Source organism: Nannobrachium achirus (assembly GCF_963921795.1).
Source record: "Nannobrachium achirus genome assembly, chromosome: 3".
In the NCBI taxonomy this organism is placed as follows: domain Eukaryota; kingdom Metazoa; phylum Chordata; class Actinopteri; order Myctophiformes; family Myctophidae; genus Nannobrachium; species Nannobrachium achirus.
This window is the reverse complement of record NC_137812.1, coordinates 32,189,566-32,208,412: the sequence shown is the minus strand read 5'-3', so window position 1 is coordinate 32,208,412 and position 18,847 is coordinate 32,189,566. Positions and strand designations below refer to the sequence as shown.

The 18,847-nt window shown below is 41.9% G+C and overlaps 1 protein-coding gene across 2 annotated transcripts in view; it reads left to right on the top strand.

Annotated features, from left to right (window-relative positions):
* ntn1a (netrin 1a) overlaps positions 1-18,847 on the top strand; it is an 87,653-nt gene that overhangs the window by 38,800 nt on the left and 30,006 nt on the right. For both annotated transcript variants that reach the window (XM_080722192.1, XM_080722191.1), the window contains exon 3: positions 9,059-9,247. In XM_080722192.1, coding sequence (XP_080578318.1) covers positions 9,059-9,247 — 189 coding nt within the window. The remainder of the gene's footprint in view (positions 1-9,058; positions 9,248-18,847) is intronic.

Below are 18,847 nucleotides of genomic sequence, written 5' to 3'. Positions count from 1 at the left end.
CCCCCCCCCCATATGCACGTGAATTGCGTTCAGTCAGTCAGTCAGTCAGTCAGTCAGTCAGTCAGTCTGTCTGTCTGTCTGTCCGTCTGTCTCTCTCTCCCCACTCTTGCTTCTCTCTTCTTCTCTCTCTTCCTCCCAAGCTCCCATGACCAATTGATGAAAACTACTTCCAAAACAAACCATGGCAGAGGTAATGGAGTGGACACCCAATATTTCTTAATTTTGACTTCAGGCTTTATAGGAGTTACTTTCTGGGGGACCTAATGGATTAAAAGTAAACTGTATAGGGCTCTCCTTTGTGTTTATTTTAAACTCAGTGCAGAATATCCTCTGGCTAGCCCATGCTCACAGCCGCTGGTGTTGGTATAATTTGTTTGGGTGGATTACTGGGGGCTGCCTGCCATCTCCTGAGGGTTGAAGTGTACATGGCCTTGTGGTCAGGGGCCTGTGACCTCCCCAGAACCTTGCAAAAGACTGGAATGTTTTGTGTTATGAAATTGCATCAGTGGTTGGGTTATTGTTGATGGTGTGGCTGCATGGAATAAAGTAGAATCTCAGTGTGGGTGGTCAGTTATGCAATATAGTTTGAAACATAGCAGTCCTGGACATCTATCTGTTTCGTTTGGCTAGTTTTGCTTTAAAGTTGTTGGACCCTGCAGCTAAACACATCCTGGAAGTGGAGCTGCAAGCTCAAGCAGAAGTGAGCAGTCGGTTTAGGAGGTCTGTCTCATTATGTGCAAATGTAGACTGATATTTACATGACTGACATTACTCAAGTGCAAGGCTTATCATAACTAAGTTGCGCTGAACCTCAACCCCAGCTCTTCACTCTAATTATAAGTGGGAAGCCTGGTTATGTGCAGGGGTCAATATACTGTATGCTTGGAATCTCTCTGAGAAAAGAAAAAGAGAGCGAGAGAGAGAGAGAGAGAGAGAGAGAGAGAGAGAGAGAGAGAGAGAGAGAGAGAGATGGCCAACTTTCCAAAACACTCAAACACCACTTTCCTGGCTTGGGTTTCTTATGATGTGAATGACACAGTGACAACTGGTAAACAGAAAATACATTCCTGATAAATTGTGGCTGTGTGATTTGAATCATTCTGCGGCTTTTGGTCATTTCAGGGACCTCTGAAGTCTGTTTTATAAGAGGGTGTTGAGAAGCTTTAGATAAACTGCAGCTTTATATAACTCAATATAGCTCAATTACCCTGCTTTTAAAGTTACTATGTACACATTTTTATGGACACCTGGGGGTAGTTACAGCTGCAATAGGAATCCACAAACAATTTAATTTTTTGTTTATTCTTTGGTAACTAATTAACAATTTATTTGTATTCATTCATTAAATGATTATTTCATATCACTGCTCAGAAAAACACATAAAACAAAAGACAAAAGTAATTTGTTTCAGTGTATGAATTTGTGGTCTTTCAGTGATCATGTTCAATCATTTTCACTTTTGTCCTACATTAACTTTGTGGCTAAAAGAGATGGGAGTAAGAAATTGTCTACCACTGTGGCTTAATTAGGTGTGTGTGCGCGCGTGAGTGTGTGTGTGTGTGTGTGTGTGTGTGTGTGTGTGTGTGTGTGTGTGTGTGTGTGTGTGTGTGTGTGTGTGTGTGTGTGTGTGTGGTTGTAAATGGTGGTGAGAATCATTGTTTGGCCTGAAGGCAGGTGTGTGAGCTGCTTGCCTGGTGGGAGCAAACTGCAGCTTATCTTGTCTGTGTTCTCTTGAGAGGCAGAGGCAGTTATCCATCCTGATACCTGCTGGGATGGTCGTTAGTGGTATCAGAGCACGAGTGACAGTGTAATGTTATTGCATATGTCTTCTTGGTGCCTCTGCCGGTGACAGCGTGGGCCACAGAGCCATCATACGTCCACTTTGACTCAATGATGCACTGTCCGTAGCTTGTCATAGGTTTAGCAGGGGTATGGTCACTGCGACTGCAAGTCTGTCCCATTCCTGTGAATGTGATATCTGAGGAGTGCCTTGAGGGAATTTCATGACATTTGGTAAAAACGTCCACTCGGACTCAAGGATGAACCGACCAGAAGTAGGTGGTCAAAGGTCAAGGTCAACATATTCCTTAAATACCTTCAAGGTCTTCATTCACTATAATGAATCTGGACAGACAGACGCGGATGACATAACGGTAAACTGATTGGAGGCAGAGGCATAACAACCACGATGTAACATTTCTATTTTAAAAAGGAAGATCTACAAGCTCACAATGCATCACAATGTCACATGTTGAACATGTAGATCTGCTATTCTTTTTTTAACATTTGAATAGTTCTATGGCTAAAAGTAAAAGGCATAATTTTGAAGACAGTCATGAATGATATCAGGGGAGTTCTGCATGAATGGATACAAGGTTCAAGGTTGGTTGCCAGACAGTCTCACATCAGCTTAATTAAATCTTCAATTGGTTTCATTTAAAAGTGCCTCAGTCTGGACAAGGCTGCATTATGTCATTTTGATAGATAGCTTCGGTAGGCCAGTTTCTTTACCACGTACGTACAGTATGTTTTCTTAACTTAGGTTTTACAGTGGAAGTCAATGTCAGTTTCTATCAGGCTGAAACATAGCCCAAATTTGGAGTCACAGGTCATAAACAATGTCATTGGTCTGACTGGCCACTTTAGATCCCTCCCAAGACGTCCTGCTGCTTCTGAGAGACAGCTTGAAGCCTATAGCCACTTCCAGCAGGTGGACAAATGGTGGCTCTAGTGTCATCTAAAGATGTTGAAGTAACTGTAGTGTTTTTCAGAGGTAATATAATCCATTGATACAGGGTAAACTGGTGTTGATTCTTGTCAGGCCATGTAATACTAGTGTCCATATGTCAATCAAATGTAAGAAAATGTTTTAACTTATAGGTGTGTGGGGGAAAATGTGTGAAATTAAATGTTGACCGTTACAATTAAGCTCACAGTGTGTTGTGTGTTGTGCTATTTTCAGAGTGTGACATTTAGATCATCATTATTAAATATTAATACAAAAGTTTAAAATAAAATAGAAATTACCGTGTTATGCCTTCTTATAATAAAACATACATAGAGATATTGTTGTGGGGAGGGGAGGTGGGGGGGGTGTGGTCCTTGAGGAGCTACAAACAGGCTTATTCCGGGTGGTCTTCCCTATCTGCTGGGCTCTATACTGTCTCCATAGGCTTTGGATAGGTTGCTCTTGGCTATTCTCACACCTCAAGCTTTAAATAAAGTGTGCTGGGCTCCCTCCCTGCCATTACTTGAGGTAACAACTTATGAAATCTGACTCTCGCAAACACAATGTAGCATTCGCCCCCACACCTTTGTATTCAGGTTACATACTGTCTTTACAATGATATAATATGTCATCCAGCAACCGGCATATCTGGTATTTTTACTCGGGACATGCAGTCCAGTTTGCCATTTACCCCCGAGCCCAAAGTAGAATTCCCCTCTCTCTCTCTCTCTTCATTAGGCAGGGTGTGAATTAGTTGTGTCGTGAAATAGAGACATGCCTGCTTATCTGAAGACGTGCATTGATCCTCCACCCCGGATATTCTCCCTTTTCCATAGTAAATCCCTCTTTACTCGCAGACAGGCTGAGGGATGGGTTTCACCAGCATGCCCCCCGGGCGGCCAGTCAAAGGGAGACCGAGTGAACCTTAGCTAAAATGCAGAGAAGAGCCTTCCCCTGTGGGCTCAGCCTCTGGATTTACAGGCAGCTCAAGTTGTACTCCTTTTTATTTTTCACATTGCTCCTTAAAAAAGGGGGTGGGGGAGAGACAACGCAATGTTTTGTGTTTGAAAGGGAGAATGTTCTTATTTGGGTAAAATGATATCAGAAATGTTGCACGAGCCTAAGGTATAAAGCAGGGGTCTTCAACGTTTTCAGGCCAAGGACACCTTAGTTGAGACTGAGAGATGAAGCAGGGACCCCCACAACCTGTTCATAGATTCCATATAGTTTCATTGTTTGACAGCACAATCATCAGTGTATTTTGGATTCATGTCAATTTGTGTTTCAGATATTTAACCACTTGAACCGTCAATACTTAATAAACTTGACCTTTGACTCTGTACTTAGTCTGCTCTTTTTCCCCTCTACACAAAACCTCTCTGCGAGGCGTTGTAAGCTTGCAGATCGGCTATTGTCAGCTAAAGTTCTCAGAGTTTGGATGCTAGGGTTCAAGTGGTTAATATAACAAAGGAGAGGAAAAAAGGTTTCTATCACTCCGTTGAAGACCCCTGGTATAAAGAGTGTCAGGAAGAAACCTTTTTTTCTTTTTTGTCCAAACCCATTATTTTTCAGGATTAAGGGATTATTTAGTCACAGGCTCTTGGTAATCATTTTTATTGGATAAATATTTATTAAAAACCCAAAGACAGACGTAACCACTTTCAACCTACATCCTGAGGGCAAAACACAGTAATTATTAATTTATGAAAAAAGAAAAGAAACACAAGATGAAATATGGAGATACAAGGATTCTGCCGTCAGCAACGATTTTGATCAGTTTCATGTGGTTTGAGGTCAGTTTGTTCTATGCACGCGCACGCACGCACGCACGCACGCACACACGCACACACGCACACACACACACACACACACACACACACACACATACATCTGTGTGGCCTATGAATCTGATGTACTTTATACCATAACAAAGTATAATAAAAGTTTACAATTTATGTACAGTATATGCCACAGATCTGAGATGGCAAAGTTCTGCAGGCCTAAAGCCAGTCAGATCTGGTAATTACGCTGCAAATTCTAAATGAATACCACCAATTGTTTGCCAATCAAGGTAATTAGCTCAAATAGACGGGAGAGAGAGAGAGAGAGAGAGAGAGAGAGAGAGAGAGAGAGAGAGAGAGAGAGAGAGAGAGGGGGTCCTGCTAATTAAGGCCCCTGCTGTCCTGCAGGAAACACATACTGGGAAAACAACCACTGATAAGCAAAGTGTATTTGTGTGTGCGTGTGCGTGTGTGTGTGTGTGTGTGTGTGTGTGTGTGTGTGTGTGTGTGTGTGTGTGTGTGTGTGTGTGTGTGTGTGTGTGCACGCATGCGTGTGTGTGTTAGTTCCTTGGTGTGACAGAAGGGGTCAAACACGCACACACACACACACACACGCACGCACAGTCGCACACACACACACACACACACACGCAAACACACACACACACACACACACACACGCGCGCGCGCGAGCGCACACACACACACACACAAGGACACACACCGTGGCCTCTTCCATTATGACTGGCAGATGATAGAGAGAGGGGGGCTATGTGTGAAGAGGGCTTGCTGAAAAATATGGACAGATGTTCCAAGACAGAGGAGGAGGAGGACCCCCAGTTGACACCTAGACGCCCCCGACTTGCAAGCACGCACACAGAGACACAAATAGACACACTACACACACACACACACACACACACACACTCACGCACGCACACGGAACATTAAGCACACATTACTCCAGCTTTACAGTATCAGAAGTCTTGTTTATTAATAATGCATGAATGTATCCATGGCTCAGTGGAGGACCAGTGTCTCGGACGGCAGGCCTTAATGAAGCCAAGCGTGTCTGCCTTCCGTCCCTGCTGCCAAAGTGTCATGAATAAACATCAGCCGGCTAATTAAACTTGGCCGGGGCAACTTTATTCATCAGTAAACAAGCAGCAGATAAGCCTCTCTCGTGAGATTTAAAGGAAATGGTGGAAGAGCAATATATCAACATTGTGTCTTTGTGGTGGTGGGTACAGTAGATCAGACGTTGGCAGGACCCCCAAATTGATATGTATTTTGGCCTGAAAAGATGTTGTGCCAGGGATCCCCATGAGAGATTTGTGTAATGGTTTTTCAAAATTATTCCACATTTTTCACAATTTTCCTAGTCAAAATCTTTTTGAAAATAGCCAATGTGTGTATAGGCTTAAAGTGGTTAAACTCATTTTGATGCTATATAAACAGATTTCACTACTTTAACTCCTCAAGGGACCCCTGGGGGTCCCCAGACCAACTTTCAGAACCCCTGCATTAGAAACTCAATACGGTATACATTATAATGAAAGAGTATTTTAGCTGTTGTTAGTCCACCCTCTTACCTCGGTTATATAGTCAAACTAAACCACTCTTGTTTTGTTCTTGTATTGCCTGATGTTGCTGTCTGCATACTAGTAATGGTATCTGTTAACTATATTCAGAAACATCATACATATATTGTACATACATGCATGCATACATACATACATATTCGGTCGCAGTTTACCATGAGAAATGTCACAGCTTGTCCGGGTCAGTGTAGACCTGTACACATTTTCCCATAGACCGTAAAAATGTGTCATCATGATGTCATCATACTCTGATGTCACTGTGATAGAATAACAGAATACCTTTTATGCCCATATATGGAGTTCCCTGATGTCATCAATATTAATGATGCCCTGTTAGAGAGATCCCTCCATGCCAGGGGGAACAAATCCCATTTATGCCCATATATGGAGATCCCTGATGTCCACATCCCTGATGTCCACATCCCTGAAGTCCACATCACTGTGGCGCGACCGGTCGCTTGTCGCCCTGAGGCGTCTTACTAGTTTATACTTACTTAATTACTGACTGTATGTATGTACTGTATGTATGTATGTATGTATGTATGTATGTATGTATGTATGTACTGTATGTATGTATGTATGTATGTATGTAGGTACATACATACATACTTACATATTTGCTTACATAAGTATTGAGTGTTTTGGATGTGTGCTGCTTTTAACCTTTCTTTTAACTTTTGTTAACTGTGAAATCAAATTTATTTCATACCCTACACTAAAGGGCTTTGCCCTTTGCCAGACCGTAAGAATTTGTTATTAATGACTTGCCTGGTTCAATAAACGTTAAACACTTGCTGTTATGATTCAAGATGGGAAGGGGTGGGGTACATTTGTGTTTATGCAACAGCATGACATGCATGTCTGTTATTGGTTAAAGCTTATTCCATATGCTGGAGGTACGATTGCTCTGCAATTATGAATGTAAAAATCAAACCAAGTTTGAAGTGAGTGGTGGATGTGAGCAGTTCATTTCGTTAAGCTATACCCTGTGTGTGTGTGTGTGTGTGTGTGTGTGTGTGTGTGTGTGTGTGTGTGTGTGTGTGTGTGTGTGTGTGTGTGTGTGTGTGTGTGTGTGTGTGAGAGAGAGAGAGAGGAATGTGTGTGTGTGTGTGTGTGTGTGTGTGTGTGTGTGTGTGTGTGTGTGTGTGTGTGTGTGTGTGTGTGGGGGGTAGACGCTCAAAAATGTTAAATAGTTGTTGTCGATATTATAAAATACTATTATTAGAGAATTGAGGTCCTTTGCCTGCTGTCAACATGCTGATTGGCCTACTAGTATGCAAGATTATCACACAGACAGACAGACAGACAGACAGACAGACAGACAGACAGACAGACAGACAGACAGACAGACAGACAGACAGAGTGTGTTGCATTACCCGCCAAGATCTGTCCCAGCAAAAAGTCAATAATCTTTACCGAACTGAAAAGGAATCCAATGGCTTCCTCAAAAATCCCAAAACCACACTATGGTTTTAAAGATGGTTGGCAGGGATGTCAAGCATATTGTGATTCATAGTCTAATGGACTAAGCATGCCAGACCACCAGTATGGTCCTTCAGAGAGGATGAACAGGAATGAGAAAGAGTGTTGAATAGAGGCTAGAGAGGAAGCCAGAGTAACAAAAGAGAGGAAGGAGAGCGTGAGCGAGAAGGTGGGAGAAGATGCCACATATTTGGCCTGATTATTAGATGAGCTGAAATACTCACATCCGCTTTGTTCATGGATAGGATTTTACACAGCAGCCCCCTAGCTGTGTCAAGAAAGGTTTTTACCTTGATGAATACAATGTACTGTAGTGTACAAGACAGTGGACCTGAGTGCACCATTGATAACTTGAAGGAGTAGTTCACACAAAAAATGAACTGATTTCCATCAATTACACCCTGCATGAAGTCTTGAATCCATGGAGATTGTTTTGTTTTTGTCGCACTCATAAGCCAATGATTTCATTCCTATATCCAAACCTATTGGCTTAGGAATTTGAAAAAAAGAAAAAAAATTAAAAAATTAAAAAATTATTTAAAATCTTAAATAAATTCAAGGCTTCATGGGATGTGTAATTGATAGAAAACTAGAAGCAGTGTTCTTCCGAGCACAGGTCTCCGCCAGGTCAGGTATTGCGGCCTCCTGGTGGCGCTATAATAGGCCTGCCATGTCTTCTTCGACCTTTTTTGCGGCAATCGGACGCTGCATTCGTGATTTGAGGCATTTTGTTCCTATAATGTGTTTTGCAAAAGTCTACCTGCTGGTGCCAATGTGAAAAGGCTGGCCTTTGTTCCTCGACCTAGTGGGAATGTGCGTGCACATTTTCATGGAAATCGCACGCTGTCTGCATTCATGATTTGAGGCATTTTGTTCAAAGAGGACCAATACTGCAGGATGGAATATGAAATGTGGGGAAAAGATTCAGAATTGACATTCAGGGAGTGTGTGTGGTGTGCCCAGTATGGAAGCTACTGGGCCAATGGTGCCAGAGATTAGCTGGTCATAGACAGGACATTTGATGTTTGCCGGGGACCCAAACTAGTGAAAATAGCAGACCTACAAGCTCGCAACACGTCGCTTCTCGAATTTCTTAGATTTGTTTGTTTGAAAATGTATGTATTTTTTTAAATGTATTTAAAGGAGCTATAGTTAGCTTTTTCATTTTGGACTTTGTTTACATCCCTCTTTTATATGGAATCCATATAAAAGAATAGAAGACGGATGTAAACAAAGTCAGCCTGACAATGGCCAAAATGATTATTTTATCATTATTTTACGCTTTTTGTAGTCATTTTTGAAAAGAAACACATATGAAGCTTTAATTTTTTTAAATAAAATATTTTTGAAACATTATTTTTATTTTAGCATCCGTTTTCCGAGAAGATATATTTTTTACGAAAATTAGATTTATACCTGAGTATAAAATGTACCTAATCTCTGTGCATCCTGTACTTTCTTTGCAGCCTGCAACTGTAACCTTCACGCCCGGCGCTGTCGCTTTAACATGGAGCTGTACAAACTGTCAGGGAGGAAGAGTGGTGGCGTCTGTCTCAACTGTCGCCACAACACAGCTGGACGCCACTGCCACTACTGCAAGGAGGGTTACTACCGAGATCTGTCCAAGCCCATCTCTCACAGGAAAGCCTGCAAAGGTATGGATTTTGTTTTTTTTCTTTCTGCATTTTTTCTTTTCTTTTTTTCGTTTTCCGTGAATCACTTTTATTCAGCTGTCACAAGCAGGAAGACGGTCTTTACAAATTGACTAATCCAGCGACAGGATTCGTTGTTTGAAGTCATTTTAGCGATTGTATTATAAATCATTCCCCAGAAAGAAAGGGCATTTTCCAAAGACACATTTCTGGCGTAAAATGTATTCTTAACAAGATATTAGAGCTTTAACTTTTAAATCTGGGAAAAGGATTCAATAATTTAAATCATCACCTCCAAAAAAAGACAGGTATTACTGTATAGGCAAATGCTTTATGTACAAGAAAAATTACATGTTTGTGTCGCGTCTTTTAAAATGTACAAGGAGAATGGCCTTACATGCAGGCAGCCCATAATGGCCACTATTGAGATGAATTAAGGCAGGGGTCTTCAACGTTTTCAGGCCAGGGACCCCTTAGTTGAGAGAGAGATGAAGCAGGGACCCCCACAACCAGTTCATAGATTCCATTCCATATAGTTTCATTGTTTGACAGCACAATCATCGTGTTTTTTGGATTTATGTCAATTTGAGTTTTCTCATATTTAATATTAACCACTTGAACCGTCAATACATAATAAATTTGACCTTTCATTCTGTACTTGGTCTGCTCTTTTACCCTCAAAAGCTCTTTGCCAACAATAGCAGATCTACAAAGTCAAAACGCCTCGAAGCGCGAGGCGTTGTGAGCTTGTAGATCGGCTATTTTTGCCTAAAGTTCTCAGAATATGGACGCTGCTAGGGTTCAAGTTTCTATCACACAAAGATTTGGAGGACCCCCTATAGTGACTCTGAGGACCCCCTAGGGGTCCCGGACCCACTGTTGAAGACTCCTGAATTAAGGTAATGATAAATGACAGGAAGTAGGAGGGGGAACGAAAAAAAGAAAAAAGAAAGCACCGCAGACAGGAGACCTTTACATTCCAGAGTTTGTCTCGCCCTCATCTCATCTCTCTCCGTCAGCGGAGATGAGTTTTAGGGTCTGTCAGAGCAGTGGCTGTTGGGGGGGCAGGTATAGGGTGGACAGGGGCGGGTGTGTGGGCGGGTGGGTGTTCCCTCAGTTGACAATGAGTTATTTGGCTTCATTGGAGGTGGGGTTTGGGAGGTGGGGTGGGTTGGGGAGCAGAGCTGACAGGACAAGCAAAACAAACACGCCTCACCTCAAGGTGTGAAGTGATCCTCCTTGCAGGCCAGAGAAGAATGAGTGAAAGGAGGGAGAGAGAGAGAGAGAGAGAGAGAGAGAGAGAGAGAGAGAGAGAGAGAGAGAGAGAGAGAGAGAGAGAGAGAGAGAGAGAGAGAGAGAGAGAGAGAGAGCAGTGGTGGATAGTAACCAGGTACTGTACTTTTACTCAAGAACTGCTAAGTACAAGTACAATTTTGAGGTGCTTTAAATCAGTGGTTCTCAACCTTTTCAGGCCGTGACCCCCAAAATAATCATATTTTAACTGGGGACCCCGCACCCCGCACAAGCACTTGCAGTTGTAGGAGTTTAGTTTTACTCGATCTATGCCATTTTGAAAATAGCGATCCACAGATAGCACGAGGCGTTGTGAACATGTAGATCGACAATTTTCACAATTTCTGCCTCTATTTGACAATTTGACCAATGTTTGACCAGAGGCAGTAAAAAGGTCTTTAAAGTCCTTAAATGTTCACTTTAGAGTGCAGATACCCTGTATACACTTATACTGTATGTTGGTCTGTTTACTGTTGAGTGAGAAAACAATGTTGCACATTTAGCTAAACATCAGGGGACCCCCTAAAATACCCCTCTGAGGGTCCCGACCCACAGGTTGAGAACCACTGCTTTATAAATTGACTTGAATAATGTCAATTCATCCAATACCTTTAGACTTCTACTATACTACACCTCAGAGGCAAATATTGCACTTTTTACTCCACTACAATAATTTGACAATAATTTGAATGGATGGATGGATGGATGGATGGATGGATGGATAGATAGATAGGGAGAAACACCGGTTAAGAGAAAGAGGCGTATGGGAGGAAGCAAGGGGGGGGGGGGGATAGGGGTTGTGAGGAGAGTCTGTGTGTGTGTGTGTGTGTGTGTGTGTGTGTGTGTGTGTGTGTGTGTGTGTGTGTGTGTGTGTGTGTGTGTGTGTGAGAGACAGCTGAGAGGGCTTAGGGAGGGAGGCTAGCCCCACACAGGTGTGCTCTCCTCTCACCACACACTGTGGGGATGGATAGCATGCCATCAGCCCTCACCATGGCTAATAAGGGTCAAAGAATGGGAGAGAGAGAGAGAAGGCTGTGTTTTCTCACCTCTGCTATAGCTAGAGGGAAAGATAACAGGAGATGAATCCCTGTGCAAACAAGCCAAGAGACACCTCACACTTGTGTTGTATGGACTGCATGTGCACACACGCACGCACGAACATACGTACAAACACACTCACAAACTTACGCATGCATAGAGTTTTAGTTTTAGGAATTGACTAGTTTTTGTTTAGATCATAAATAGTTTTTTTCCTTCTTCCATGTATTATGAGGAAAGCCTTGATTTATATACGCTGAAAAGGATGTAGTTAGTAGGATTAAAGAATGTATGACATCAGACATGATTTACAAAATGTGTTATGTATTAAAAGTCCCATATTCAACAAAGGTATAGTGACCACAGTGCAAACGGAGAGGGAAAACTAATGCATGCACGCACACACGCACACATGCACACCTTTCCAAAACACATGCTCAAACACACATGCATGCACACACTCTTGCATGTTAAGACATACCTGCTCCATAAGGAAATGTTAGCCGCTTGCTGACAGTTTAAGCCAGAGTTTTCCCACATCATTCACCAGGAAGTAAATAAACAAACCCACCTATACCAGTCGGATTGACACGGAAGGTAAAATATCTGTGGCGTAATCTGATGTTAGTTTGATTTTATTCAGAGTGTATCCAGTATGTGTATCGTTTTTCTTCAGAATGTGGCAGATAATTATGATTCATGTCTCTTCTACTTGACAGTATTTTGATGATTAATCGGTTGTTTATTATGTTTACATGACACGCGTTGCCCGTTCAATATATCACGTTCACAACCTTTCAAAAACACGCATTTGCCATGCAGTCATGCTTGGTGCTGCTGTATCAAAACAATTGTCAATCCAGTGTTAAAAGCAAAAAATAAAAAAAAAGGCAAGGTTTCCATTCAACCTCACTGGATTGCTGACATCCACCCACCATATCCAGCATATCTTTCACTCTCCGCATTAACAAAAAATTCATAACAAAAACAGTCATTGGGAAATATCCATAATCCATTTGGTATCTCGTTACTGCGTTCATTCATGACACTAACACCTTCTGTGTCTTTTGGCCTCATTCTTCCGTGGACTGGGAATGCAAACAGACATTCATCATCACAGGACATTGTGTATCATTAACCCCTATCCTCTGCTACGTCGGGCGGTCTCGCTAATTGCAGGGATTTAACCTTTTTTTTTTTTTTGCTCTTGTTTTTACATCCCTTCTCATGTGTCCAAGACTTGATTCTTTCAGCATCCCATAACTCATTTTCATGGGGGTTTGTTTCTCATATTGGAAAAAGACAGATGCCTGCGAAGGTCTTGCAGTAGTCATTTTATCATGGGATTGTTTTGTCAGATGATTTAAGTTTGTTTACTTGTCCTTCTAGACTAAATACACGGGGCTCTTTAAAATACGTTCAAAATGTAGAACAGAAAAACACAGTAGCTGTTTTTAATGAGTATAGCTTTGTGGTGTGTGCTGAAACAAAGCAAAAAAAACTCTTCGTTCCTCAGACACACGTTGGTTTAGCCATACGAACATTTAATTCATAACAATTTGAATTTGACACTGAGTTTTAAATATATGAGAATGCCATGATTCTCCCTAATGGCTAATGTGCCGGTTTAACTACTGCCAAGTTTAGGTTCGCTTTTGCTTTTACAATCACCAGAGTGAATGTGAATTATTTTACAATTCTATTCTTGTTTACTTTGCATATGGCTAAATAATGGCCAATGTGTTTATAATTATAGATATTGGAAAAACTCCTACTGCCAAAACAATGTTCAAAATGTGTACAAAATGCATCGACCATGAATCCCAGGCATCTTGACAATAACAGTACAGGCACGTTCTCTGTAAAGCTAACCAGGCAGCTCCACCAACTTGGAAACTGAAAGGTCCCGTTTCATCTTTTTCCTGTTGTCATTCATGCATGTGTCCTCTCCTTCCTCGCTGTTTCCTCATGCTTATAACTGCTTGGTGCTCCTCATGACTTACAGCAGGGTTCCCCAATAGGTGGCCCGCGGGCCATTTGCGGCCCGCGGGGGGGCTACTGTCTGGCCCCCACCAACCCCAGTATGGTGGTATAAGAGCAGCAACAACACTAGTATATCGTCGTTGTCGGGTAGAAATCTCATATCTCCAAATTTGTATGTTCTTTCGCAAATCACACAAGGCCGTCACACAAAAGTGTGACGGCCTTGTCACGAAAACAGCAGATCTACAAGCACACAACGCCTCGCGGTGCGAGGCGTTGTGTGCTTGTAGATTGGCTGTTTTCGCTAGTTATAATAATTTTTAAAATGATAAATGCAAAACGAACTGTTTTGGACATACAAGATTTTCACCCGACAACGACGATATCTGAACTGTCGCTGGAGTAGCGGGAACACCACCGTCGCCCCCTGCAATGTTGTGGCCCTCGGCTTGGTACCCTAGACATAATTTCGGCCCTTGGGGGAAACTAATTGGTGAACCCTGACTTACAGTATCACTGCTTCTTGGTGCTCCTGCTCTTGCTAAGGAAGCGTTGGAAAGCTTGAGCAAACAAAGCGCTCACAGTTGTGAACTATCTGTGCAGCATTGCAGCTTTTGGTAACAATTCTGTTTGTCTTTCAGTTTTATTACAGTGTAAGCAGCATGTATGTTAAACACATCTGAAATGTGCCTTTATGTAACGTATATATGTGTACATGTAACCAAAGTTCTTGTTGGAATATTACTACAGGTATTACTACATACCTGCATGCATGCATGAACACGTACACGCACACACACACACACACACACACACACACACACACACACACACACACACACACACACACACACACACACACACACACACACACACACACACACACACACACACACACACACACACACACACACACAGAGAACACAGCAAAGATGTAGCATCAAATTATGTCATGGCCTGAACAGAACCGTTTTGGAAACTCTATCTACAATTAAGCAACACAATCTACAATATACTGTACATGTGAAATTGTTTGTTATGGCATAGTGGCACTACTCCCACAGGCTCTTATAGTAGAAGTGTTGCATTGCATGTCACAGACCCATTACAGTTGGGCGGGGGCGTCGCACCAAATTCTGGGCCCTGGGTACAAGGATGCGCTGCGGGCCCCCTATGAATGTTCTTCATAGGGGGAGGGGGTTTAACCCATTTAGACTGGGAATGCATTATTACGCAGCTTGATATACAAGTTCACAGCGAGCTTGTAGATCTGCTATTCTTGAAAAAACGTGAAAATTCTTTGAATTTCTTTGACCCGATTCTATAAATCCCTTCTAAATCCTTCTAAGGTTTTTTTGAAAAACCTATGTTTCTATGTGAGTGGTGCTCAAACTTTTTCATGTGAAGGACCCCCAAAATGATATTTATTTGGCCACGGACCCCCATCTCAAAATATTTAGTTCCAGGGACCCCCCAGAAGCAAAATCTGAGTTACAAATGTTCGCTTAAAAAACACATATATTCAAAGATTTGCACACATTTTCACGACTTTTTCAAAAATAGCAGATCTACAAGCTCGCAGCGCGGCACTCGGTGCCGCGCTGTGAGCTTGTATATCTGCTATTTTCCAATAGCTAAAGTATAAAATAATTCCAGGCCCCTCCACCGTGGGCCCTATAACTCAGTCCCACTCCCCCGCCCCCCCCCCCCCCCCCCCCCCCCCGTTGTGACGCTCCTGCACAGACCCATTACAGTAGGGTCCTCCGACGAGGAAACACTATCTCACCCACACAAGGGACAACAGTCTCACAGACTCCGTTACGTTCACTAGTGCCTCCCTCTGAACCAAAGGGTAAACAGATTTCATCATCATTTACACAATTGTCAGCTTACCTAAGCGGTTTTGTTCAATTTAATCCCTGAAATTTGCCAGAGTTTGTGTACCCCCACTCGCCCACCCCCCACATAATTATAAGCAAACTCTGTCCAAGTTCCATACTGCGGTATTCGATTACATCAAAAAAGGCTCACAATAAAGAATCCACAGTAATTACACCAAGCTGACAAATGACACGAAGCATGACCCGGTCTCTCGTGCCAATTAAAACATTTTTACAAACTATATTTGGAGTGTTACTGGTGAATAAATTAAAGATATGAGTGTGTAATTATATTACAGGGTGCTCTCCTAATTAATCACATCACGCAGGGCTTTTCCCATGTCAGATCTACCATATCATAACTCAAGATAATTCAATTTAAAAAGAAATAAAGAACACATTTCATTTTCTGCCCATTTGTTCTGCATCGTATACATAAACACAACAAAGTGACAAGGACAGCAATTGGGATGTTTGGTTATTTATTGAACTCAAATAGGATATTATGTTAATATGAATATGTAACAGATTTAGGAGCAGAATAAGCTCCCAAATCTGTTCAGCTCAGTGCCGCGCTGAGAACTTGTGGAACTGCTATTCTTTTATTTTTTTTGAAAATTTAGTAAATATCTTGACCCGATTCTATAAATGTCTTCTAAATACTTCTTCTAATTCAGTGGTTCTTAAACCTTTTCATGTGAAGGACCCCCAAAATTACATGTATTTGGCCGCGGACCCCCATCTCAAAATATGTTGTTCCAGGGACCCCCAGAAGCAAATGTTTTAAATGTTTTAGTTTTTAATTTTTCTAAAATAGCAGATCTACAAGCTCGCAGCTCGTATATCTGCTATTTTTTAATAGTTAAAGCATACAATAATGGTTTAAGTGGTTCCATGTCTAAAGTGGTTAACATGGGAAACTATTTGTCGTTGTCAGGTGGAAACCCTGTATCTCCAAGTTTCGAATTTGTATGTTCTTTCGCAAAGTAAAGCTCTGCTTCATCGTATAAGGCTGTCGCACAAAAGTCGTGAAAACAGCCGATCTACAAGCACACAACGCCTCGGGGTGCGAGGCGTTGTGTGCTTGTAGATCTGCTGTTTTCACTAGTTTAAATCTTAAATAAATAAATAAATGCATTTTAAAATGAAAAATGCAAAACAATCGGTTTTGGGCATAGAAGGTTTTCACCCGACAACGCGTATTACAAGCCAAATGTAGCGCCTGCCCTACTGAGAATGTGCTGTGCCCACTGCCCAGTGGCTAGATTTACACTGTACACTGTGTAAACGTACAAACCTACAACTCATTCAGTGAGACTGTAAGCGCGGGGCATGCTTTGTTTGTGTGTTTAACTAAGAAACAAACTGAAGTTGCTGAGTAAAATGGTACAGATTCTTTTGAGTGGAGTGCAGGAACAAAGCTGCACTGAGCCGACTCGATAGAGAAACGCTCAAGTTGATCTTAAACAGGTGATATTGAAGAGGTAAATGACAAACAGATGCTGTGAATTCAGAGGTGGGCAGCCAGGCAGCTCTCTGGGTGGTCTTTGAACACCTTGGCCAGATATTGTAGAGCAGTGGTTCTCAATACTTTTTCATGTCAAGGACCCCCACATTTACACTTATTAGCCTGCGGACTTTCTCTCTAACTTAAAGCTGTACTGTGGAAGCTGCTCAACTAGTGGTCAGTAGCGGTATTGCTTTTTTCGGCCGGCGTCGCCGCGGACCACCGGAACGGGGGTCCGCGGACCACCGCGGCCGTCACGAGCACCTCCGCCTCACCGATACGCATCCGTAGAGCCGTCGTTTAGACCAGAATTGAGGGAGTAGCAAGCAAGATTCCTTCACCAATGTAAACACAGTTGCTGAGGGAAGCTACTTCCTTTAGAGACAGCAAGACTCGCTGTGATTGGCCGGTGGTGTATGATCTGCGCTGTGATTGGCCGGTAGTGTATCATGTGGGAGATGACATCATTTTGCCGGGAAATTCTACCCCCCTCACAACTCATAGAAAACATATAAAGAGAAGGCTTCAGAAGCTGAAAATAACAGAGTGGGTGTTCTAAAACTTTAGCGATTTAACAGTTAGGACAATTTTAAGATTTGTTTTATAAAAAAAAGTTACATGGTATAACTTTAATTTTAAATGGTCGCTTATAATCAAACTGATCTTTCAAGCTCCACCTTCATGTCTATAACAATATATGCTATTCATGCAAGGTATATCAATCAATCAATCAACTTTATTTGTATAAACTCAGGGGTCCACTATATTGTGTAATGAGGCGATTCTCTGGATCTTTGCCAAAGAAAACAATCAAAGTTAAAATAACTAAATCTGTGCAACTTGGCATTGGATCAATGACACTTATTCTCACTCCTTCCGATGCAAATCCTAACATCAGCCATTATCGGTGATTACACCCGATAGTTGAATAATTTGGAACATATTTTTCCACAGAGGTCAATTTGCTTTTGACTCAGCGATGGTCCGATTTGATTAGAATAAAGTTAATAACGTACTACTCACTGCTGCTTACTGCTGAACATACGTCTTTCATTGACACAGTTAGCTTTTTTATTAACAACACATAAACCGTATTCTGTCAGGGATTCGAAAATATTGTTTTTCATGACTTCACTTTTTGTTTTGGGTTTCCAGAGGGTGAGCTGTTTTCAATTAGAATGACACACAAGTATTGCGTTGTGCATAAAATGTCATTTTGTCCAAGACGTGAATCTTTCGAAGGCCAAAAGCCCCGACTGTCACGGTCGCTGAGAGCTTATTATTTCGAGTAATAAAAACAAAATAATGCAGATAGCAAAGGCACCCAGTTTATATTAGATAAACACGTCATTTAGAAAAGCTGTTTATGTGCAGCGTAACAACCCCATAACCATATCTCTTTCTTTGGTCTCTGCAGATATTTGCGGAGGAGCAGAAACCTAATTATAATAGAACACAGCCTTGGCTAGCTTGGACACTCTCCAGCAGCCAACAAATTATTCTTATTGGCGCAGAAGGCACAAACCAAATAGGGGAGCAGAGCTCAGACTTCAAACACCAGCTTTATGGTAAACGATTGGCAGCGCTCAAAAATTCTCACATTGTGCAATCTCAGCCTCCTACGAAGCCACTGAAGCAGACCGGCCCGACCGCCTGCCTTTGAAATGCCTTCCACTCTCCCCATTAACCAAAAACAGTCTACATTCTTTAATGTGTGACTCCCAGAGCCAAGGCCTCCTTTTTTTTCCAACATTAGGAACTCACTCTGGGCTATATCAGAGCCTATCTTAGAAGAAGATCTTCATTTAGGAAAATGACAGGGCTAATGTAATTATATAGGACTAAAGACTAATTTATGTTTTGGCAAAAAAGGCTTATAAAGTGTTAAAATGATGCATTTTC